Consider the following 26001-nt stretch of genomic DNA (forward strand, 5'->3'; position numbering starts at 1 on the left):
TATTCTCAGCTCTTAATACACTTAGAGCAAATAAAAATGATGCTCTTACAGTATACTAAAAATACTTACAACAATCGACATTTTCTTCATAATCGCAGGTCAGTTTCTGCTTGTTCATATTGAGACCTTTAGGGCACTCTTCTTTATATGCAATTCCATTTTCACAGCGGTAATATTCTGAACAACTGTGTTCACTGGGATATACGCAGGTGCACGTGTCCGTTTCACATTGAACATCGCTGGATGGGATGCTGATTCGATTTTCAGTTTCTTCCGGTGGTACATCTGGAAAAAAAAAATCATTCTAAAAGCTTTTCATGTGAAAATATTCACTCCCCTATCAGCGAATGACACTGAGGAACAATTTTTTTGTTTTCTGTTGTATGAGATTTTTTTCGTAACAGATCTTAGATCCTTTTGTTTCGCAGATATGAAATCTGCAACCTGTTTCTTTCTCCAAGCTCCTTTTTTTCAAATGACGTTTTTTAGTTTATTTTTTGTCGAAATATAGGGTAAACCAACCAGTGAAGGAACACTACCCAGTGAAGGAACATTTCATATATATTCATTAAAAATAAGAATTTGAAAGTTTTTCTTTAGATTGATTGGTAACAATAGCTTACTGCCAAACAATAGGAAGTCATCTAGCAATGTTTTGGATTACCTGGTCAAATAGACTTCTCTGGAAAAATTTTTGAATTTGTTATTATCTCTGCAACACCTTGTTTCTTTGAAAAAATTATAAGGTGAGTGTTTGTATTTATATGTTTGAAGTGGAATTAATTGCATGTAATAGTTTTATTTTTCTCACTGTGAAAAAGAGAATTCAAAATATAGTTATTGAAGTTACGTTTTATTTTTTTTAAGCATCATAGCATAATAAAGTACTGAGATAAGGGGGTGTTTATTCACTGGATCACCAAACGATGAAAAACCAGTGAAGGAACAAGTGTTCCTTTACTGGTTTTTTTTCTAAGTTAATGAAAATAAAAGATAAACTTTAATTTTCTTGTACCTTTAGTGATGTTCCGCATCAAAAGTATGTTAAAAATACGAAAAACAGCTTCTAACCAGTGAGGGAACAGGCATGTTCCTTTACTGGGCATAGATGTGATTACAATTTAATGAACAGTATGTGTTAATATGTTAACACTTTAATTTTCAATTCATGATTACAAAAATAATTTAACATTTTCCAAGTATTTATATGTTATAATTTCAAGAATAGGCTTGTTTTTGAATATTTGTATGACTTATAAATTCATAAAGAACATTAAAAAATTACCAAAATTAAGTGTTCCTTTACTGAGTGTTCCTTTACTGGTTAGTTTACCCTACAAGTTTAAAAACGTTATACATAACAGGGGGTCTCAAATGTCGCGTTAAACTTCCAGAAGAGCTAGGGCACATTATCTGAATTAAAACAGTAAAAATCCCTGTCCGGAAGTGTCATTCGCTAAAAAGGGAAGTTTCCCTATTATGAACTGTTTCTTTGTGTTCTATTGAACAGGTCGTAAAGGAAAAGAGCCCTTAGCCACCCACTACGACACTTTAGGCAATTTTGCTATCCCCTGATGATATTCCCTGACTCTCCTAGAAGTTAGTTGTAACATTTATGCACCTCCTGTTATATACAAAATCTTTTAACTTGTACATTCATTCGAAAAATAGACTAAAAATGTGCAACTTTGGGATTAAAACTAATTTCAGATTTGAAATCCTCATATTCGAATTTAAGCAAAATCAAATATTTGTATAAATATTAAAACAAATTGTTTCGCAGTGCTATTATTACAGGATGTCGCAATAAAAAGGCAAGCTTAAACAAATAAATTGAATTTTTAATTAATGCCAATATTTTCCTTTAATAAAAACGGTGACATGTTGCAATCGTATACTAAGGAATGCACATTTAATAAATATATGCTGATGCACTTGGTGCTTTAGAGATTTTCAGAGGATTTGATCATTTTTCTTCCATTCCAAGGTAATGTAATTTTTTCCTTCGTAGACGAGAACTTAAAGTGGTACGGATTTTACTTTTTTATCGTTTAGTGTAAAATCAAGGTATATCTAGTGAGATCGCTGTCCTTTAGCATTACTGTATTTAAGAGTACCTTCTAGAACAATCACTAGTGCAATATTTATTTTTTCGAGGTAAATTTATAATTTGGTTTCATAATTTTATTTAGAATTTTCTAGAAAACTAATTTACGGGCTCCATGGTGCACGTGGGCATAGGGTTGGGAACTCTTTGTATAGATTTCCAAAATTGTAAAGTAAATATAATTAATGGGTACAGGGAAGCACATTCATAAATTGATCACTAGGAGTGCATTGCATTGGTTTTTCATTTTTTCAATTTTGTTAATTTTATTCATGGTGTTGTTCATTTTATTACATATTTTATATATTGCGATTCAAGATTAACACAAAGTTAACTAAGTTTGTTTTTGAACAGGACTTAAAAATTTTACTAAGCAAGTACTACATAGGAAGTAAATTCTATAGAATATAAATTGCATCTTATGATATATAATTGGATTCCATAATTTTACCATAATTGGATTCCTTTTTTTTCCATACTCGGATTGCATTTTTTTATTGGGTTCCATGATAAGTAATAGCGCAAAATTCGTGGGGTATATTTATCGATGAATTATTCAGCTTATCGTTTCATCAAAACTGAAATAATAAAACAATAAACATACCAGTTCGATCAATAAACGCAAAATTGCACGTTTCGCAAACCAAAATTTGGAGGATACTTTGAATATCGTAACTGAAAGTATTTTACGCGATATTGATAATTTCTTAGTGCATAAAACAATGTCAAACCTTTAATTTAGTCTGAAATTGTTTGAATCATTTATGAAATGTTTTTTTTTATTTTGTGAACTTCGTCTTAGATCCCTGTGTACAATATTTCAGATGCATAGGTGATTTCTAATTCATTTTTATACGATGACAACGCGCATCTACATATTAATGAGTTGGTTGAGGATTACATTGAAATCGTAGATATTCAGAGGATGCAGTGATCAGTGAGATATCCCGACATTAATTCCATAGAGTATGAAATTTTCTTGACAGTAATTTGGCACCATCCGTCCCATTGTTGAGAACTGTTTTTATGGGGGAACGAACCTTTACATGAGCTATTTTACTATACATGTTTATATTTCTAGCTGAAATGCCCATTTACTTATGTTTCGTACAATTCCCTTTTGTTAATAATTAAATGGATTTTAGATAAAATGTAACTTTATATTCACTACTTTTTAGTGCACCACGAAAATGTGTTCGTTACTTAGACCTGAATGAACTTTTAAAACCATATTAGGTAAAAGCTTCATCGCAGTTAACAATAAAATTTCTATTGAGTGCTATGCTTGAAACTCATTTTTGAAATTTGTAAAAATAACATGGTAATTTTTATAAGGTCAACTATTGCTTAATTTTGCATGATTGAATAAAACAGCATTAAGAAAACATGGTCACTATTTTTCTAATTATTAAATTCTTATTCAAAATAATTGTTCAAAGTTAAAAGGATGTCGGTCTATTTTCGTTAAGAAATCAATTCATTTTGTATAAAACTAGTGATATTTGTTCATTCAGTTAATTTTTGGAAAAAAGATTTGGTAGTTTCCCTAAGCATCCTCTGCAAAATGCATTTTAATATCTCCATGTTAAAGAAATTAAGTTTCAACACATTTTCAGAACTTCCTGAGTCTGAATATTAAAATTGATCTATTCAATACGCATATCACCTTTCTTTATTAATGTTAAAACAGATAGTTTAAAAGCTATTGAACGATGGCAATTCATTGCATTGATTCTTATACATTTCATATTGAAGTCGATAAAGTATTATTTCTTTTGATGTATTATACCAAAGTTAGAAATTATCTCCTAACACCAGAACAAGTTTTCGCAAGATGTGCTTGCTATTCTTTGCATAGAATTGATATTTATTTAGTCGATAATAATTTTATTCAGCGAAGTCTCGACTTTTGTGTTACGTCTTAGAATTTCCATAAGTTTTGTTGAAAGACACGCTTGCATCAATTTTGGTGTAAATTTAAACATTCCATCATCGAATTTCTTTTTATGCGATAATGATTAGTTTTACAGATTGAAATCAAATATTTCTTCTTCATTGTCACCGAAAAATTAATAGTCATCGAATTAAAATTAAAAAAAAACTTTAATGTTGGAGTAGTTTTTAAATGTAAAATAAATGTGTTCAGCTGTAATTTTTTTAAATTCAATCGCAGTTTTAAACAAACAAGTTTCATAAAGTATAGAAGATAAACAAGGATATAATTTTCTATGTATAGAAAGTTAATTATTTCGATAGTATAAATTTCTATCAATGGAAAATTATAAATTAAAAAATTTCAATATCGCGGCAAATACTTTCAGTTGCTATAATCAAAGTATCCTCTAAACTTTAAACTCTTAACTACTAAACTCTTAACTTAACTCTTAACTTAACTACTAAATGTGCTCTTGATTTTGTGTACATTGACCGAACTAGTATATTTATTCTTTTATTATTTCCGTCACATACTCACTGTTTGCAGAATAATTTTGCTGCTGATTTTGAATTATATTCAACTGAAATATGTCATATAAAAAGAGGAATAGTTCTAACATGGGCAGAAGACTATTTATTTTAGGCCATATTTAAAATCAGTCTATATGGTCTATCCATCGTAAGAATACTATATATTCTCTATAAGTTCATCTATACGGGAAGTAATTATTGTCATGAGTAACCATCATTGGTGATAAGTTTTCCCCTCACCAACCATAAACTTCCCCTAACGCGATTGTATGTAATGCTAACGAAAGAACTTGTGGCATGGTCTAGCCTTTAATCTGCTAGCCAAGATAAATGAACTATTTAAAGAATGTATCCGAAATGAAATGACATATCTCAAACGGAACAAACTTTTCAGTAGTATCATTTCCAGATCGATACTTTGCAGGTCTTAGGAATTCCGTTAGCTAGAATTACAACACATAAACCCATCTTATTTCCTTAGATAACATGTTCTTCATCAAAAACTCTCATCAAAATAATTTTAAAATGTGATATATTACTCTGTTCCTATTCCACCACTTGCAGAATATTATTTACATTTCGCTATGAAACCACACCTTGAAATTAAGAGTTCATTTCACTTTAGAATGTACAAAACAATATTTCGAGTAAAGGATTTCAGTTAATAAATAGTAATTAAATCATTCGAACCTTCAGCGGGGCAGTTAACACTTGTGTTGTAGTCACATGTTCTCTTTAAGGCATTAAAGAGAAGTCCAGTTGAGCAGGTTAACACTTCATAGGAGGTATCTTTGGCACATCGAATGTATGAGGTACAATCATCAACCTCTGGATTTGGGATGATGCAACCTTCTTTACCCTCACAAGGATTAGTTGTTGCTCCTTCAACAGTTGAAAATGCTAAAATACGAAAAAATTGCTATATAACATTTTATAATGTAAGAAATTTAGCGCTAAGATGAGGTTAAGAATCATTGTTATGAAAGAAATACATCTTAGATTTATCAGCTTTTAAGATATAACTGTTTTTTTATCTTTTGGAAAAATAGTTGATGGGTTGAAAGTAGAGTTTTATGGCGTAAAAAGCAGAAGCGGCTAATGTGAAACAAAGGGAGCGTTCTCAATTTTATGTAATCATATGATAAGCAAAATTAAGTATGTTGTAAAAATCAAAAGGGAAATGAAATGCAAATGTGACAGACAACGGGGATGAGGAATCTATGTTTAACTGCTGCTTTCCACGAGGTTTAAATTCTAATTAGTAATTTTTAAACTCTTTTTAGTAATAAATAACTGAGAAACTTAAAACTGAAAATTAAACGTTTAATTTTATTAGGATTAATTTATTAAATTAAAGAAATTTTTTTTTGTTAAAATGCATATTCACAAACAATAAGTTTATTCTGTGTATTGCTAGACAACTATCGAATAGCACCTTATTCCTCTACCAGCATATTAAAAATCGAATTTCGGTGCTATATATTATCTTGAATATATGTATTTCTCGTCGAAAACTCTAAATTGTCGTATAATCACGGATTTGCAATTCCACAATAAAATATTTTATTATAGTCATATATGCATTTTTAACTTTTTAGTAAATCTGCGTACTTAACAATTCGAAACATATATCCAAACAATTTTAAAAGAATAACGATATAAGTATAATATCATTTTAAAGTAATATTTCTGATAATTTATGATTATTTTCTTTAAATTATCAATTGTACATATATATGTGTGTGTTCTGAATGCTAATTTTAAATAATATCCAAATATTTAAAAATTCATGTTTTTCGTATTTAGGACAACTCATTTCTATAAATAAATAATTGACAAAAATTTAAAAAAACAAACCATTTTCTACTTTTAAACAGCACTTCTATTTTATAACTTTTCAAAAGGATTAGAATAAGACATTAAATCTCACATAGCATTAATTGTAAAAGCAATACATTGTTGTAGTGGGTATATCGCAGTTTCCTATGATATATTGATATGATATTGTAACACGCATAATTTATTTCAGCCATGTAGTTGAAGAATTTTCATTTAGCGAATGTGAAGTCTTACAAAATTGCAACCTTTCTTATAATTAATTATAAACTGAATCAAGGTGGCGGATGAACTGATGGTTCAGAGATCAGTATTGGAATGAACCTTTTTTGAAGATAACTTTTCATAAGAAACTACATTTGCGTTTCATTAAAAAATGCACGAAAATCTCTCGTGGTTGTTCTGAAGGAAGTGTTATTTTGATCCATAACTTATCAATCTTTAGAGAGATTTTTCATAAGCACTGTGGTCTAAGAGCAACATCAGTGAGTAACTTACGCTGCACTAAAGCTGCACAATGGGCTATTGGCGACAGTTTGGAAAACCAGTCTGAGGATGACCCGAAGACATAACATCACAATTTTGATCCTCTGCAGAGAGGATCTCATTAGTGAGGGCGCTTCCCCAATTTAAGCATAGATTTGAAGGGGAAGGAAATTTTCTCCAGATCCCTGTACCCATGAAATTACTCTGGGATCGATCACAGGATCTTCGATTCCACAGATATTTCGAGCACGTATATCGTATGTACTCTGTGTGCTTAAGGATTGAACCATATCCCCTACGGACCTTAGTCCTATAATTTAGCCACTTGACTATCACTGTCCTAAGAGCAGCATGGGAAGGACCTGGGTTGTCTAAATCAGAAATGAGTGTCATATTTACATAAGAAGTCCACTCCATTAACACATTATAAAAATAAATAGTAATAAATATTAAGTTAGGCATAAAAAATATGTGACTAACTCATTATATCTCCGAAGCGAACAGTGGTAATTTTATAGAACTCAGCTACAGTAAATCAAAAGCAATAAAGAAAATTAGTGGAATTTTTAAACTATATATTATGCTACAAAATTTATATCTTAGAATATAAAAATTTGAAGTTATTGGTTTCATAGATATTGAGTAATAATTACTAAAAATTTCCTTAGCCGTTAATTTGGATTTAGTTTTTAAATTTTTATTTCACAGAAACTATAACATCAATTTTCAAATGTAGATTCCTCGTATTAAATATTACCGACAAAAATAAAATTTAAGAAATAATATTAATCTTTTTATTTAATAATTTTTTTTTAGTTTCTAATAAGAAAAGTATAAAGTTTTATTTTTTTATTATTGTCTATTTATACTCTTTGTATTAATAAAAGGTGCTCGATTTTAAATATCTGCACATTGTTTCAGAACAGTTTCCTTGAAAATTTGCAAACTTATAAACACACGAAAATGTTACGAACACATCAAATATTATAGAAGTAAAAATTCCTCAGCGGAAAGGTACTTTTCGGTTTTGAGATCTTACTAACATTAAAATTTTAAGCCATTTTCATACAAAAAATATAAAACTGCAATGAAAAAGTTATCAATTTTAAACAAGTAGACAAATATTAAATATTATTTTGATTGTTGAAAAAATTATATAGCTTTAGTTTAAATATATCAAATACAAAAATTGCAAATAAAAAGATATTGCTTTATTTCTCTCAGCGATTCTTGAAATTACATTCATACTAAAATTATAATGCAAAGCAATAATAAATAACTGTAATAAAACAGCAATAAACATCGAACAATTTCTAAATAGCAGCAGATAAGACAGCTGATAAGATAATGTAGCAATAGATAAAATATTTGATTAGAAAAAAAGATCAGCTTAAAATTTGAAATCATTAATTTAAATGTGAAAATACCTCTTACAACCATGCAGGATTTCTGTAAAAGTCACATTGACATTGTTTATAGATTGTATTTAGTTTATCTTAAATATCATAACATACAGCATGGCACAATTATTCAAAAGATCATTAAAAACACTTCTATATGATCAGATAACTTCAAATGCAAATTTATAACATCCTAAACCAAAGTAAAGTTAATGAAATAACAGATATGATTACAGTGTTTTTTTTCTAATCGGGAATTTATTTTTAAAAATTTACTAATATTTGATTCACAGAATGAGTGGGAAATATAATCTAGAAAACGAGATACATTAATTGTGAGGCATAATGCTTTAAAAGTGTTCAAGAGTTTATTTTTCTTTTCATAGGTGGTAAAGGTTTTCACTATATGGATGGTTTTAGAAACATTACAACAACGTATTTATGAAAATAAGATTAAAAGAAGAATTAAAAAGTGCTTCAAGATAAATGAACAGTTAAGATTAAAGTTTTATAAATGAATTTGTATTTATTTAATTACATAAATAATAGTTTAAAATAATAGTTCAAAAACAACGCACATAAGATGCGATATTTAATTTAATCTTAAATGAAAGCAATGAAGTAAAGACACTTAAAGCTATTTTTTATAAACATTTCAAACCTTGAAGCAATCCCCAAAATACGACAAAATACAACATGCTGTTTACTGTGTATTATGTAAACTAATCATTTTCTGACGATATAATTTTGGAAGAACTAAATTCTCAGCTACGTGCATACGTGAAAGGAAAAGTACCAACTGGCAAAACTCAGGAGTTAAAAACAAACATAAAAGATAATAATAAATTAACGCTTAAACAGTAAAAAGTTACATGAAGTAACTTTCTAACTGATATTAGGTGGAGCTGCATTCTGTCAGAAAATGTAACACTTTAATTATTAAAAATAGGTAGGTTCCCGCAGTGGACTGATCGTTAAGACACGGTTCGCAGCATGTTACCGAAGTCAAGCATCACTGGCTGCGGTCAGTGTGCGGGTGGGTGACCACTTGGATCAGTCTGCGTAGGGATTGAGGGCGTGCGGCATTGGTCCTCGTTAAACTGTTCTACCGTAAAATGCTCGATTTCGCTTGCAGTTCGTCGGGCTACCGAAGCGAGGGTGTCACAATTTTGCTTTAAAAGACATGCTATCACAATTTTGATCCTCTGCAGAGGGCTGCAGAGGATCAAAATTGTGATAGCATGTCTTCGGAAACATCCACAGGGATGTTTCCCAAACCGTCGCCAATATGTCATTGAGCCGCTCTAGTGCGACGTAAATGAACTACAACAACAACAAAAAATAGGTGGTAGGTATTTCATTTACGTCGCATTAGAGCAGCACAATAGGCTATTGGTGACGGTCTGGGAAACAACCCGGAGTATGAACCGAAGACTTGCCATCAAAATGTTGATCCTCTGCAGAGGGGATGGCTCCTCCGCTTTGGTAGTCCAACGATCCGCTCTCCAAGTCGAGCACTTTACGATAAAACAGTTCGACGAAAATCGATACCGCCCACTCTCGGTCCCTACGTAGACTGATCAAAGTGGTCACCCACCTGCTTACTGACCAGAGCCAGTGATCCTTGACTTCGGTGTTCTATTGGAAACCGTGTCTTTACGATCAGTCCAGTGAGGGTAAAAAGTAATTAAGCGAAGTAATTTTTATCACTTTACAACCAGGCAATTTAAGGAGCTTCCACATCCAAAGAGTTTAATCCTGATGACAAACGCTCTGAAATGAGAAGTCAACAAGTTCGAATCTTACCGTAACGTTAAACCGTAAGCGGAACCTATCGTAACCTTTAATGTATCTTTTTGCTCTCCTAATTTGCGCTACATATTTCCCCATTTAGCAAGGGCTTATATGTTGGTTATTGAATTGACATTTGAAGCCTGTATATGCATATATGAACATAAATCCCTTTATCACGTATAATCTGTTTGATTTTTTTGTTAATGTCGCACCAAAACGTGGCTAATAGATTCTTGTTGAAGGTTTGAAATTGATTCTCAGTAATAATGCATATGTACACAATACAACCCTAATTTAGACCATAAAACAGATAGTGGTAATGGTCATCCAATCTTCGCTCCCCGCTTCTGTCCCGCAGTGGACTGATCGTTAAGACACGGTTCCCAGCAGATCACCGAAGTCAAGCATCACTAACTGCGGTCAGTGTGTGGGTGGGTGACTACTTGGATCAGTCTGCGTAGGGACCGAGGGTGTGCGGTATTGGTCCTCGTTAAACTATTCTACCGTAAAGTGCTCGACTTCGCGTACAGGTCGTTCGGCTATCGAAGCGGGGGAGCCATCCCCTCTGCAGAGGATCAAAATTGTGATGGCATGTCTTCGGATCATCCTCAGGGATGTTTCCCAGACAATCGCCAATAGCCCATTGTGCAGCTCTAGTGCGACGTAAATGAACAAATCAATCAATCGCTCCACGCTTCTAAATCGCTCAAAAGTGTGTGATCATTCACGGGTCTGAAAGCTCCAGTGATATTTCTTTAGAGTGGATTCCAAGACATATTCTTCCCGCAATGGACTGATCGTAAAGACGTGGTTCCCAGTAGAGCACCGAAGTCAAGTATGACTGGCTGCGGTCAGTGTGCGAGTGGGTGACCACTTTGATCAGTCTGAGTAGGGACCGAGTTTGTGCGGTATCGTGCCTCCTTAAACTGTTTTATCGTAAAGTGCTCGACTTCACGCGCAGGTCGTTGCGCTACCAAAGCAGGGGAGCCATTCCCTCTGCAGAGGATCAAAATTGTGAAGGCATATCTTCGGATCATCGTCAGGGATGTTTCTCAGATACTCACGAATTGCCCATTGTGCAGCTCTAGTGCGACGCTAATAAAGTACTTACCATCTAAAACATATTCGAAGAGAGTGCAATCGGATCAGGGATTATTGGCCAGTACTGTGGGGAATTGATTGTTTGAACCATCTGTTTGTATATATCATTCAAGGTACAGTACAGCAGATTCAGTTAAGAAGTTGTTGCCTTCTTTTTTTAATTTTTTTTAAATGGATCCGTGATGATCCAGTGATTAGAGAATCGGACTCCGGTAGGGAGGGTCCGGGTTAGATCCTCGACTAGGGGTAACTCACTCGCATACTGATTACAGCCAGTTATGCTTGATTTTGGTGTTCGACTGGGAACAGTGTCTTTACGATCGTGCACTGTAGAGCAAATGCTAGATTGTCAAATTGTATTCCGTTTTAATTAATGTCACGTTAAATATCTTTGTATTGATTCCTTTGTGTTTTTCAGTTGCGTGACATTACTGCTTGATTATCTGATAAAATAGGTCTTGAACTATGATGAAGAACATCTTGGTTTCGATAACTTTGAATTCTAAATAACATGACTGATTTATTAAGTTAGACAATTATCCGGTTTATCATTCTTTATTTCTTACTTATACACATTTGTAGTATGGTGTCTATCTAAAGCACAGCTGTCCCGGGGTTTAACACTATGTGTAGTGTGGAGGTAGCGAGTTCGAATCCCGCTGTTACCCTGGATGTATTTCCGTGCTGTCCTTTTTCTGTATTGTGCTATCTTTTCTTCTACTATACAGTCCCGCAGTGGACTGATCGTTAAGACACGGTGCCCAGCAGATAACCGAAAACAAGCATCACTGGCTGCGGTCAGAGTGTGGGTGGGTGACTACTTGGATCAGTCAGCGTAGGGACATAGGGTGTGTGGTATTCATCCTCGTTAAACTGTTCTACCGTAAAGTGTTCGATTTTGCGTGCAAGTCGTCGGTCTACCGAAGCGAGGGTACCATCCTCTATGCAGAGGACCAAAATTGTAATGGCATGTCTTCGGATCCTCCTCAGGGATTTTTCCCAGACCGTCACCAATAGCCCATTGTGCGGCTCTAGTGCGACGTAAATGAACAACAACAACGATCTTCTACTATACAAAGGTTTATAAGCCTTAATTGAGCACACAAACCTACAAATGTATGTTGTATCAATAAATCAATCAATCAGCACCTTGTGGTTTTCACTAGTATGGGCAATTCGTATATTTTAGTTATTGGCTGATTACGTTCTCCGTACTAGATCAATGACGCGTCTTGCTTAGCGATTGTTAACACAGGAAAAAAAATAAACGAGAAAGTATTATTAGTAACAGAAACTATGACAGTGAAATTTATGAACTTGTCACTTAAAACTTTTGCTGCAGAGTAACTGATAAATATTTACAAGTTAAGTTATATAAGTGTTTGTCGACAGAAGACCAATCACGATCAATTATCACGAACTAGATGACAAAGTGAGTACAAAAAAAAATCTTAAATTAGCAATTTAAATGAAGATTTTTTATTTCTTTATTTTATGACAATTATATGTACGCAAAACATTAAAAAACGCAAATAGTGTAAAAGTATAAATCCGTTAAGCTCTTAGTTTGCTTTTAAAATCTAGATAATAATAATATATACATATATAATTATTATTATTATCACACATAGGTAGAGAAACTTTGAGCACTTCAGCATGTATTATGTATTCAGAAATAATTTTCAGACATTTTTTTAATTTCGCAAAATCAATATATCATTTGAGTTGTGGAGAAATGTCTTTGTAGCACTTCATTTTTTTTAATGTTTTAGGGACTTGCTATTGAATAATTATGATAAGGAATTTGAAAAATTTAAGAATTCAATATTTTTAGGACTAAATAACATTTAGCTGCTTTGAAAATTTTTGAATGCTTCCAATGGGACAAAACTTAGCTACTTTAATGAAACAGTAAAATCAACTGAAAGCCACTAACACTTTTTTCTAGTAAAAGGTTTTTATAAAAAATATGATTTGAAATCTCTAAAATACTGCACTAATGGGTTGTAATGTTATATGCACTTGTCTGATTTCAGCAAATTTGTTCCAACGTCAATATTGTTCCTCGGAACAGGAAGCAGGGTTTCATCAAGAAAATTTTGATTTATTCAATATTTTAAAAAAAGTTACAGTTCGTCAAATGTCTGGGATTTTTTTGTATTTAAATTTGCTAGTTATCATTTTAACTTGAAAAAAAAATGTAAAGTGTAATTTCTTGAAATTAAGCTTATTTATGAACTGGTGCAAACTTGTTACAAATATTTAAAACTTCATATCGCTCATTTTTCTACCATTACATTACGCAATTAAATTTAATTATTTGATTGACTATAAATCGTTTAATAAATCTCTAAGAAGATATTTTAATTTTATTCAGCTAACTGTGTGTTTAATACATAAATTTTTAAAACTAATACCGCCATTTCTAAAAATTAAAATCCTTATCATTTTCACTTTTTTTATTATTTTGTATTAATTTAGGTCAAAATAAGAGATAAATATTATATTTAGCATTTTAATAATTTATGCTTATGAAATACAGCATGAAACAGTGGTGTTTTCCTCCTGTTTTAAAGGTAAAATCCTCCACGCACGGAGCATTTCAAAGCAATAATTGTTATTGTTAAATTGCACTTATTTACAATTATTTACATCTGGGTCGGGATAGCCTGGTTGGTAGGGAACTGGGCTTATGTCCAAGAGGTCGCGAGTTTGATCCCCCCCGGCTGAAGACTCCCCGTGTAGTAAATGGTGACTGATGCACTTTAAATCTGTCGAGTCACAACGTCCTCCATGTTCCCATAACAAACAATACCTCTGGGGATATTGATTAAGGAGTTTCTTTGTCTTCTGGATTGGTTCAAAAGTACAAGGTTACGGAGTTTAACATTAGTAGCCGTAAACCCATAATTGGTTTAAATTATTTACATCTAAGAAAAAGTTATTCATCTTTGAATTTTTTTTTAATTTAAAAAATAAATTAGTGCTACATTATTTAATATAAATGAACAAAAAAATGAAACTTGCATTTTTTGGACTTTATATTTTAGTACAAATATAATTCTGGTAATTTAACAGATTCTTTAAGTAACTGTAAGACTGTTTTTTTATAATTAAAAAATACCAAAATAAATTTTTGCATGCAATTAGAGCATCAGGAAAAAATACATAGGGTCCCGGTGTTCGATCTGCGTTAAATGGTTAAGGTAAATCAAATTGGAAAGTTTTGTTGAAAGCAAGATCTTTTTTTAAGAGATTTAGATTAAATTAGAATGTTTATAAAAGCTTTTTAAACAAAGGTTACAGTTTACATCAATAGTACGGGTGTCAAACTACTTTCAGAATTGTTTTTAAGTTAGTTACAACATACACAGACTGCGACAGAAGTAATTTTTTAGAAGAAAACGTGGTTGAGGTGATAAATTTCTGATTGCTTTATTCCTGAGGTGTAAACTAGAGATAAATTAAAAATGTTCAACCGCTAATATTGCTGATAGGGAGGTAAATAAACCTTGAAGTTTGTTTTTCCTTTTATTTCTAGATAAAAGGATTTATGGTAATCTTATTATTTAGATCTTTCTCAGTCTAACGCCTACAGATCCGGAAAGAATATTTGCTTAAATTATAGTTTGGAAATATTAAGAGTTTTTAAAATTTACGACCAACGTTTACCTTAGTTATTAGTTTTATTATGAAATAGTCAAGATAAAAATCTGTTTTATTTTATCATTCTTAATCAATTAAAATTTACCGACACTTATAAAATCAATATTAGACCCTCTGACTTTGTAATAAAACAAAAATCTGATAGGAGACTAGGGGTGATTATTCGAACATAAATTTTCACAATTTAATCAAACTGGTTTTGTTTTTGTTTAAACCCGCCTTCCTCAACAGTGATGCGACAGATTTGATAAAATTTTTATTTTCCACACTTAAATACTAATTTGAACTCTAACAAGCGTATTTTAACCATACTTTTGGAGAGGATTCCAAATATGTATATTAAGAACAATAATTACGGAACACCTTGTATAATGAGTGATATTATAGCATTCTTACCTTATTGCTCAAATCTACTTATGCTTATTCCGAATTGCATTCTATTAAAATTTATTTGCTTTAGAATGTTTAAGTGTGACGTTTCTATTTTATTGGAATATGCTTACGGCAACGAAGAGAATGATTTTAATTCTCAAACTGAAATGTAAGGTATTAAGCAAGCCGCAATTTAAATCAACAAATTCTATATAAACATGCTAACAAACTAATGAATAATTGTTTTAAATGAATAATTGGTTTAAATGAATAATTGGTTTAAATCAATAACTGGTATAATTCAATAACTGGTTTAAATCAATAGTTGGTTTAAATCAATAGTTGGTTTAAATCGATAGTTGGTTTAAATCAATAGTTGGTTTAAATCAATAGTTGGTTTAAATCAATAGTTGTTGTAAATCAATAATTGTTGTAAATCAATAATTGTTGTAAATCAATAATTGTTATAAATCAATAATTGTTGTAAATCAATAATTGCTTTGAATCTATAACTGTTTAAAATCTATAACTGTTTTAAAAAAATAAATTTCGCTTCTTTTATACATTTGTATTAAATAAGTTTATATAAACAACTGGAACATTAGATTACAAGTTATTGATTGGATATAAATATAATCATTACTAAATTAATAATCCCAAGAAACTGAAGTGGTAGGGTATTAACTGATAAAAACTTTATCCGCTTCAAAAGTATATAAACAGAAAATAATAGTGGACATGTTTCAAGCACTTCAGAAACAAGTGCCCATTTCCAAGACTTGCCAGAAGTGAATGAGAAGAAACGAAGCTGATTTGAAATTAAAAAACGTTTATATAAATATTGAAATTAAAAAAACCCAAATATTTTCGAAGTGAATGAATTTTTTAATCGGATTAATGATTATTACTGGTTAAAAATATCCTAACTTTTGGAACCTTGTTCGAAGGAACCTTAGGATTTTGTGGAATACTGCATTCAAAACGTTCTTAATAATACGTATATTATTGTTTTTATCGAGAAATAGTAAATACCAAAAAGTCTTCAATAGTTTACAAAATTAGATTTAAAGTGAAATTGAGGAAACAAACATTTGAACGCCATTGAAAATTTTATTTCTTATTCTGACAATTTTAAACATGGATACGTAACAAATGGATGCGTAATAATAGCTAATGAGTAAAAGTTTCCTTGGATTATAATGGTTTTTAGTGAACTTGAACTTTGGGAAATGTTCATTTTTGTATGGACATTAATTATTCAGTAATTATGTGAGTAATAAATACACACTCCCATTTTGACTCATGTCATAAAACTAAAACAAAATGCATGTTTTATTTTTAATTTACTTAAAATAACAAACATTAAAGGGTGATTGAAGAATTAAGTTTTTAAAAGATACTTTTGTAAATTTTTGAAATTCATTTTATAAATTTTTATATACTGTAATAGAATTGAAAAAATTTTGTCGTAAAAATAAAAATCATAAGTCAATACAATTGATATACAATTGATATGGATGCAAAATATTGACACAATAATGATAAAAGTTACAATTGATATTTACGCAATTTTAGAAAAAGAATTAATTAGAATGAAACAGGATTCCCATGAACTTTCAGTAATCTAAAAGGAAATTTAAGCTAAAATGACTGCCTGCTTTAAGATGACAGATTTTTCTATAATTATCAATTAATAATTTATTTATATATTTTTTTAAAAAAAATATTCTTTTCTAATTTTCAGATAATTAGAGGCAAAGTTATTGCTGGTTTAGAAACTTGAAACGACATTCTAAAACACTTGAATGGAATTGAAACTTTAAAACTGAATGTTCGCAAAGTAGTTATAAACTATTAATCTCAGTTATTTGTTTAAAAATGTCCTTGCAGTGAGTTTAAAAATGTTTAATTAAATCTGAATCTCTGAAAAACTATTTTGGAATATTTTTATTCAAGAGAGTCATTATTACTCATCAACTGAACTCAGTGGCACAACAGCCCATAGAGGGCCAAGGCCTACTGCTCCCATCTCAGTTTTCTTGAGCTTGGGCTCTGGGGTGCATGAGCAGATGTTCCGGCTGTCAACTGAACGCAGAAACCCCAGCGTTTAGTCTCCAAGCATGCTTGGTAATCATTTTATAGACCCACTGAAAGGATGAAAGGCTTATTCAACCTCACCCAGTCCGAGGATCGAACCTAGGACCTGTGGTAGTAGAGCTGAAGCGCTATCACTTAGCTAGCGGGCGTCACTTCTAAGCTAATGTTTTAAAAAATCATGGGTGCGTTATGAATTATATTTACAGATTTTTGAACGAATGTTTTTTAAATATGAGTATTTTACATCAATGTAAATGGAAAAAAGGGTAACAAAACTAAAACATAAATGAATATTTTAAAACACTTTTGACCACAAATACATATTTTTTTAAAGAAAATATAAGCATGAAAATTCGTAGTTTTCAGGTATTTTAACTATAGAGTGGTATTTGAAAAACGGGAATTTTGCAAGTTTTAACAAATATTTACAGTCTATAATAAATTTTCTGAGTATCTTCTTCATACGGGGTTAATCGCTGGAATTTCTATACATTTTAGATAAGATTAAACTAATTTCGTGGTTGGGAACAATATGAAACTTAAAAACGCTTTTACTTATCATTATCGTGCTTTATTTATAGTTATTATGTTTTATTCTTTGATCAGTAAACATGGTGAATAAATTATAAATGCAGAACTAATATGGAAACTAATATAAAATTTAATATAGAAACTAATTTAGAAAAAAGTGTATTTGTTTTTGAAAAGTTTTTACTTTTTAATATCATGTGGTATTTTACTGCGAAATGGTTTCAGATTTTATTTCATGAACAAAATAAAAACCAAAAACAATTTTGAAGGCGAAGAAAATTTATTACTGATAGTGTGTTTTAGACTTCTAGCCAGCGAATGTCAAAAATTATGCAGAGTACGCAAAAAAAACTCAACTATGCTAATTAGTGCAGATGATACGTTGAGCTATGAAATTAGACACAAAAAACGTATTTTTCTGAATAAACATACCTTTTTTTTCTCGACGGATTCAGATGTTTTACCCCTAAAATCAATGGCCGCAATCTGGGCAATATGGTTCTAATAGCTTGGTCAGGTTCAAAGTTTGGACCCCTTAACGTTAATTTTAATTTTTGTGCAAATCACCATGTAGACAACTTTTTAAACGAATTGAAAAATTTTTGCGCACAGTTATAAAATTCATTTATCCAAAGATAATGTTTTGCAGAAAATTAATTTCTGTAAATATTTGTTATTTTTTAATATTTCATTTAATACTGATCGAAAAGATTTTGAAATATAAGGTATAAAAGTTTTTTTAAATCGTTTTAAAGAATGTAATTTTATGTGACAAAAAAAAGTTGAGCAAAATCGATCGAATTCATCCTTAGAAATTGAATTTTAAGTATAAGATAATTTTAAAATTCGATTTCTCAGGCACTATTCGACCGATTTTGCTCAAATTTTGTTTTTTTTTTGTCATGTAAAATTACATTCCTTAAAATGATGTAAACAAAATGATATGCCTTACATTTCAAAATCTTTACGGCTAGAATTAAATGAAATAATAAATATTTGCTAAATTACTTTTTGCTTGAAGTTAACTTTGGACAAATGAATTTAATAATTGTGTGCAAAATTTTTTCAATTTGCTTAAAAGGTTCTCGAGATATGCTGGTTTTCGCAAAAAGTAAAATTAACATTGAGGGGTTCAAACTTTGAACCACTCGTCTGACTAAACTACTAGGACCATATTTTTCAGATGGCAGATTTTGGGGGTAAAAAAACGAATAAGTCGAAAAAAAGGGTGTGTTTATTCAGAGAAAGTATGTTTTTGCGTCTGATTTCGTAATTTAAAGTATCGTCTGCCCTAATTAATTTGCATATTTGAGGTCACCCCCCGAAACATTAAGATTGAGTCCTAGAATGTGAAGATTCGATAAAGTTATTCTGGGTGGTCAGTTTATTTTTTGCGCACTCTACATTGGGGTCTAATATTTAACTGAAGAAGAATGACAATTTAAATGAGATTTCTTTAAATTATTATTGGGCCAATGATATTAAAAGGGAGAATAATTCAAAATCAGTATATTTAAGAAAACAGATATATTATGAGTTTGAGCCTTAAAGGCGATTCGTAATGAAAGGTGATTCGTCTTATATTAAACCAGACAAGTTGACTTTTTTTATTTTTAACTTTAATCGTTATTGCTTTCCCCTACCTTGACCTCGATTAATAACGATTGGTTATAGTTTAGGAGCATTTCTTATTGATTTTTAACATTAATTTACAACTCTTAAATGTGTATAGATTTTTTATGCCCAAAGATCCAAAAAGCATATGTTAATGGTAGAAATTGTTAAACACCCTGCATTCATGTAACTAAACACCTTGATGAGTCACTGGATGAATAGTCTGTGAGAAATAAAGTTCAGAATGAAGTATTTATTATGAAAAATGCCAGAATTTGTATCTTTTATTTTTTTGAGATATTATAAAACCGTTTCGTTTCTTTCTAGATATAGCATAAACGGTCAAAAGTTTAAGAACAAAACAGAATCTGGTTAATATAGAAAATAATTTTTGAGTAGGAAAAAATAGTTACGTCAATTAGAGCTTGTTTAGGTGTTGCCACAGTTACAAAGACAACGAACCCGGCATTGTAAAAATGAAGAAATAAATTTGAAATAATGAGTGTTTAGAAAGATTCTTTCTCAGTTGAGTCATTAGTAAAATATTTTTCAACCAGAAAAGTAATTTACATTTTGTGAAAATAACACGTAATCAAGAGAAGGGAAATTAACGCTTGAAAATAATATAATACAAACATATTGTGCTCCAGTTTTAGATGAAGTATTTCATGTATTGAGTTATTTATATATTTTAAACACCTCCTTTTTACTTTTAATTACCTCATAACACTATACATATTATCTATTTTATTTCGAATTATCAGAAAAAGGACTTGTACAGGGTAAATTATCACAGTGGTTACGAACTTGAGGAAAGGTATGGCGCATAATAAAGATTTAGAGTTGAATAGCAGCCTCGTGTCATACTTAGCATTTTCGGTCTGACCGTAAAAATACAATTTTATTTATCTAAATTATCTTATTTTATGTCAATTCAAAATTTTCTGGGAAATATTTCAACAATTGCATTTAAATAGCACCAAAAATAGCTATTTTTATCGTAATATAATCATGGCAATATACTATCTGAGCTTCTAAAGTAAAGGGATTTTTTTGTTTTTGGAAATTGGTGGCAGCGTTATAAACTATATTTAGTGTTTTGAACTAAAATTAATTTGCTGTTTAAATATTTGATCATTTTACACCTATGTAAAAAGAAAACAAGGCTAAGGAAAACGTAACAAAAGTTAATATTTTAATACATTTTTTGTGTGATTGAGTCAATTTCCCCCCGCTTCGAACTTTGCCCCCATTACGACCACTGCTGCACATTACTTTTTGAAGGAAATGAAATTTTTGAAAATTCTTGTATCAATTATTGAATTTGCAGAGTATTATCTTGAAAAAATTCTACAAATTCAAGAAAATTCTACATGTTCTAACACGTATTTATCATCCATTATAAATTTACTTGCTGGATAACCGTTCGTTCTTCATATAGGGTTGATCACTAGAATTTATTTTGAGTTATCAGCAAACAGACATGAGAGGGATGACAGTGATTGCGGAAAGAAGCGGTTTCATAATGATTCAGAATTGTAAACCAACCTCGTAGCATTCTTATCATTTAGGACTGGCCATTGAAATAGTACTTTTATATATCTGAATTATCTTACATTATCTTAATTCTACGTTTTTTTAAATTATTTTGGAAAATTGCATTTATTTAGACCCAAAAATAGCTATTTTATCACAGTATGATTTGGTGACAAATTCTTGTTATCGCCAAAATGATCACCAAATCATTAATATGCGATGAAACAGCAATTTATGATCCTATTAAGGCTATTTTTTTAAGGCTACGCAGTAATATGAAATAATGCTTTTTTGCGACTAATCCTATTTTTATAACTGCTGTGAATTTGCAACTGTTACTCATGACCATTAGGCCATATTTAGTTTATCTAAGGTCAGCGCTGTCTACGTTTACTTTGAAAATGGCACAAAACGTCAATAAGGAGAAAAGCCCTTGTTTTGTGAAAATGAAAAGTGCTAGTGGTCTAATTTTTTAATATTTAAAAACTGAGCCGTGATGGCTCAGGAGATAGAGCGTTCGCCCTCCAAAGAGGTGAGCCAGGTTCGAATCCCAGCAACGGCTGGTCGATAGGAATTCCATAACCAGCTTGTACCGACCACAGTGCTGACGTAGAATATCTTCAGTGGTAGACGGATCATGGGTTAGTCCCCTTGTCAATCTAACCAGGGCAGGTTTTCATGGTCTTCTTTTCCATGTAACGCAAATGATGATTAGCTCCATCAAAAAATCCTCCACGAAAGCAAATTAACTGGAGTTCCCTTGTCTTTCGGATTGGGTTCAAAATTACATGGCTGCAGAGTTGAACATTTGTAGTCTTAAACCCAAAAATTGGGTCTGCTGTTCAACGACGGTTATAAAATATTTAAAAACTCACTCCAATGCTTCATTATCTGGGCTCGCAAAAATTTGCAAAAACTGAGAGACAATGATTTTGACAATTTTCATCTAGATGGAAAAATGTCGCCAAATTGACAATTTTCAATAAAGTTTAATAACTTTTAAATATTTAAGTTATTTGTTTGCTCTAAAACCCAGATAATTCTTCACTGTAAGATTATATATATAGTTTAAAATCATAGCTTTACTCCAAGTGTAAGATACTTAAAATATGTTTTTTTTTATTGTCCTTGGCGGCAGAGCTCCGAAAAGCAGCGTTAAAATATAATATTTAACAATAATGTAAAATTGACGAAAATACAGTTTAGATAAATAAAAGTAACGTTTCAAATGCGCATGAAAAGTCTTGCGTTAAGGAGAAGGCGCTTTTACGACGTACGATGACATTTATGGTTCGCAAAATTTCAATCCTTTGTTTACCTCTTCTCTAAGTTTGTAACCGCCGCGTAGAAAGAGCTCAGTGCAACGACAAGTATTATCTAACATCTAACAACACGTATCTTAACTCTCTAACTACAAGTATTTATCGATGTAAATAGAATAGTTTGGATAGAGTACGCTGTCTCGATCCAAACTGATTTTGTTTCTAAATAATACAGTTAAAATAGAATACATGTTTAGAATAACATATATTTAAAATATTATATATTTAGAATTATATATATTTATAATACAATACATATTTGTCAAAAACAAAATTCTTTAAACTTTATAAAAGCATCAGTTTTACACGAAATTCCTGGATCAAATAAATTCACGCTGATCTTATTTGTTCTTAACCCTGATTTCATTTAAATGTAAATGGAATAGAAATAGAACATTTAATGGAAATTTAATATCCGTTAGAAATCAAGCAGTTTCAGACATTTATTCTACGTACTTCATTCTTTTAAAATTTTAAGAATTATTTTATGATAATACAAAACAGTAGACACTACTGTAACAATTAAAGTAGGAATAAATGCAGTAAGAGTGTATATATGAATAAGTATAAATTGTAATAGGGTATAAATTGTAATAAGGTATAAATTGTAATAAGGTATAGTTGTAGTAAGGTTTAGTTTTTGACATGTATTATCGAAAATTGAACGTTGATTTAAAGTTCTGCTGACATTTTTATTGTTTTAAATATTTTTTAAATTACAGCATAACTTTTTCTGAGTTCTTATAACTTTAATGGTTGAGGTTTTAAGTTATATTTGATTATGTATTTAAAATACACTTGCATATTATCTTGAAAGTTGCATCCGGCAAGATTAAATGTCTATTTTTGATATCAATGACTGATTATAAAAAATTGAGGAAAAAAAAACAAAGTTTAAGTCTCCATATCTTATCAATGAGGTGAAAATTGATAAGAATTCGTTTATTTAATAAGCAACTGAATTGTAAATTTGTTTTATATCTAACATTAAATTATTTAAAATTGATTTTTAAATTTTAATAGTTTTATTTACTTTTTGAAGAAAACTAATTTTGTTCCTTATTTGTATTTAGTCAATTGTTTTGAGCAAAAGTAATTTTAAAATTTTTCTATACAAACGAAGTGAATATATTTATGTTAACTGGCTTAAAAAGTAATTTTTATTTCAGATTCATTTATTAAATTAGATATCAATAATCAAAAATTATATTCATGATGCAATTTCGTAGTTATTTTTATAACAAGTTCCGGCTACACATATGATGCAATTTTTACTTACCGTTTATAAAACTTCCTAAAATAAAAACTGCAATATGCAGTTTTTTCATCATTTCACATAGACACCAATTATTTTTCAACACAACAGCTAGGAAATCCTTTTCTTAACACAAAGTGCTTTAAAGGATTATCAACAAATGAAAGGATTTTATCATTCTTTTCCTAGACCTTAAGTAATCACGTAGATTCAAGATCACACTACGTCTTTTGACAGCACTTTATCTTATCTGAAAAAGGACAGTTCTATAATATGACCCTTACAATGCAGCAATTTTTACAGAGCTGTAAAGTGCCCTACAGATTTTACAGAATCACAAACAATTATTTTGCATTGTAAACGAAAGATATTTTTCTTCTTACATAAAACTGACTACACGTTTGGAGATAATGAATGAGTAAAAATTGTAATTTTCAGAATCGACCCTCTGAATTTCTACCATTATGGGGGAAAATAAAGTAAAGAAGACCGGTTTTTATTGTTGTTGACTGAGTCAACGATGCGCTATTGTCGTTGTTTACATCAGGGGTTTTTGTCTTTCTGCTATGGGTGTCCTTGCGAATTAAATAATATCTAAAAAAAATATACTTAAATACTTTTCTGGGTATGAATCGTTATTTAGTCATTTTAATTAACGCACTCATTATCTGAAAGTTTATTTTTCTTTCAAAAAGATGGATTTCTTATTACTTTATGTTATAAGACAAATAATTTCGTAAGTTTTTTGAATAAATTTATTTCATTGTTTTAAAATGTTTGGCTAAGTTCGTCTTCAGGTATATAGGAGTTCCTTGGTCTACAGTGATCTTTTATTTTGTATCCACCTTGTTTTTTTTCTTCTTTGTCCTGGCAGATTTATTAGAACTGGTTTAGAACTGGCAGATTCGAACTGGTGCTATTAAACTAAACATTCCTATCTTCACTTGATAGACTGCTTATACGGGGTTCCAATATTCCTAAGTTACCAATGATATTTCTTTTTACTTTGTTTCCTTTTTTCTTTTCCCATCACATTTAGTTTATTGCATTATTTTACTTCCTTCTGAAGTTTGACGCATTGCCATTATTTCATTTACTGGTACAATTAAACTATACGTTTAATTCAAAAATTTGCGTATAAATTGTTTCTACTTAGCAGTATAGATATTTTGGAAACAAATATAGCTAATATTTAATTTATTAACCCCTTAACGATTGGTTAATTTTCAAGAAAACGGTCAGTCTATTTTGCCAAATACACGTATTTGATTAGTGCTAGTATCTAGTTTAAAATAAACTAACTATTTACAATTACATTAAAAATATTCTGGTACTGCTATATGGTGTGTAAAATGAGAAATGAAATGCTTTCCGAGCAAAAGAAAAGAATTAGTTTTATTCTTATTGGCGCATTACTACGGAACACTCCATCCCGTCAATATCACGGGAGCTAGAAGGAAGGGGTTAATATAGTTTATATTTTCACAAGAATGGTAAAAATTTAAGTTAAGTAATAAAAAATAAGAAATTAAAATTTAAAAACTAATTTCCTACTTTACCTTCCTCTTTCTTCATTCTAAAGAAAATATTTCGTCATAAAAAGTTTTTTAAAGAAACATATGTTCTCATTTTGCTAGTTTGCCAAATTACCGATTATATTAAAATCAAACTGATTAAAAATAAAATTAAGTTCAAGCGATTCGTTTATTTTCAAAAGTGTTTTAGATTAACCACCTTTAACTATTTATTTTAAAAATCGTAAGATGTTCAAGGTTTTTGAAAAAAATAAATAAAAAAATGTAATTTAAAAATAAAAATAAATTATGAAAACAGTATCATTATAGAACACTATACATAAAACAAAATATGTTTGTTTTGTCAATGAGAAAACTTCATTTATTACAAAAATATTTAAAGCTTTAATATTCAATCAATCATACATCAATCATCGGTGACTCATATTTTCCGTTTAGGCCGTTCAGTCTTCTGTTATTGATAGTGTGAATTATAATAAAAATCAAAAAAATTTACATTCTCCTAAAAATTTATTTAAATTTGTTTATGAAACTTTGTTTGTTAAAAAGCGAATTTATATTTATTTCAATCTGTAAGCAGTACGCTTTATATTGCTATATCACAATAAGAGTCCTTCTAAGCAACACACGTGACCTAATGAGGATTTCCTTAAAAATACGCTTGATGCTCAACGTGTTGGTAGAAAGATTCGACAGATTTTGAGCTTTCAAAATTATTGTTTCTTTTTGACGTTGTCTCTTTTCAATAATATCCCATGTTTTTAGTTCATCGATTATTTAAAACTCTGGTTTCAAGAATTTCACTACCTTTTATTAATTCCTGAATCGAACAAATTGCTTTCAAATTCTATGGAAAATGAGATAAGTGGATTGATTGTTTTGT

The 26001-nt window shown here is 30.4% G+C and overlaps 1 protein-coding gene across 2 annotated transcripts; it reads right to left on the reverse strand.

The window, feature by feature from the left end:
* Positions 1-40: 40 nt before the first annotated feature.
* LOC107436138 (peritrophin-1) lies at positions 41-23768 on the reverse strand. Of its 2 annotated transcripts, none has more exons than XM_043043711.2 (3): positions 23608-23768; positions 5264-5473; positions 41-285 (listed from the first exon to the last, which is right to left on the reverse strand). In XM_043043711.2, the coding sequence occupies exons 1-3, from the start codon at positions 23657-23659 to the stop codon at positions 56-58; spliced, it is 492 nt and encodes a 163-aa protein (XP_042899645.1). In that variant the 5' UTR covers positions 23660-23768; the 3' UTR covers positions 41-55. The 2 variants fall into 2 exon arrangements, with proteins under 2 accessions (XP_042899645.1, XP_042899646.1); XM_043043712.1 differs by lacking the exon at positions 23608-23768 and adding an exon at positions 8957-9141.
* Between the last annotated feature and the right edge of the window lie 2233 nt (positions 23769-26001).

This window comes from Parasteatoda tepidariorum, chromosome 1 (assembly GCF_043381705.1).
Source record: "Parasteatoda tepidariorum isolate YZ-2023 chromosome 1, CAS_Ptep_4.0, whole genome shotgun sequence".
NCBI lineage: Eukaryota > Metazoa > Arthropoda > Arachnida > Araneae > Theridiidae > Parasteatoda > Parasteatoda tepidariorum.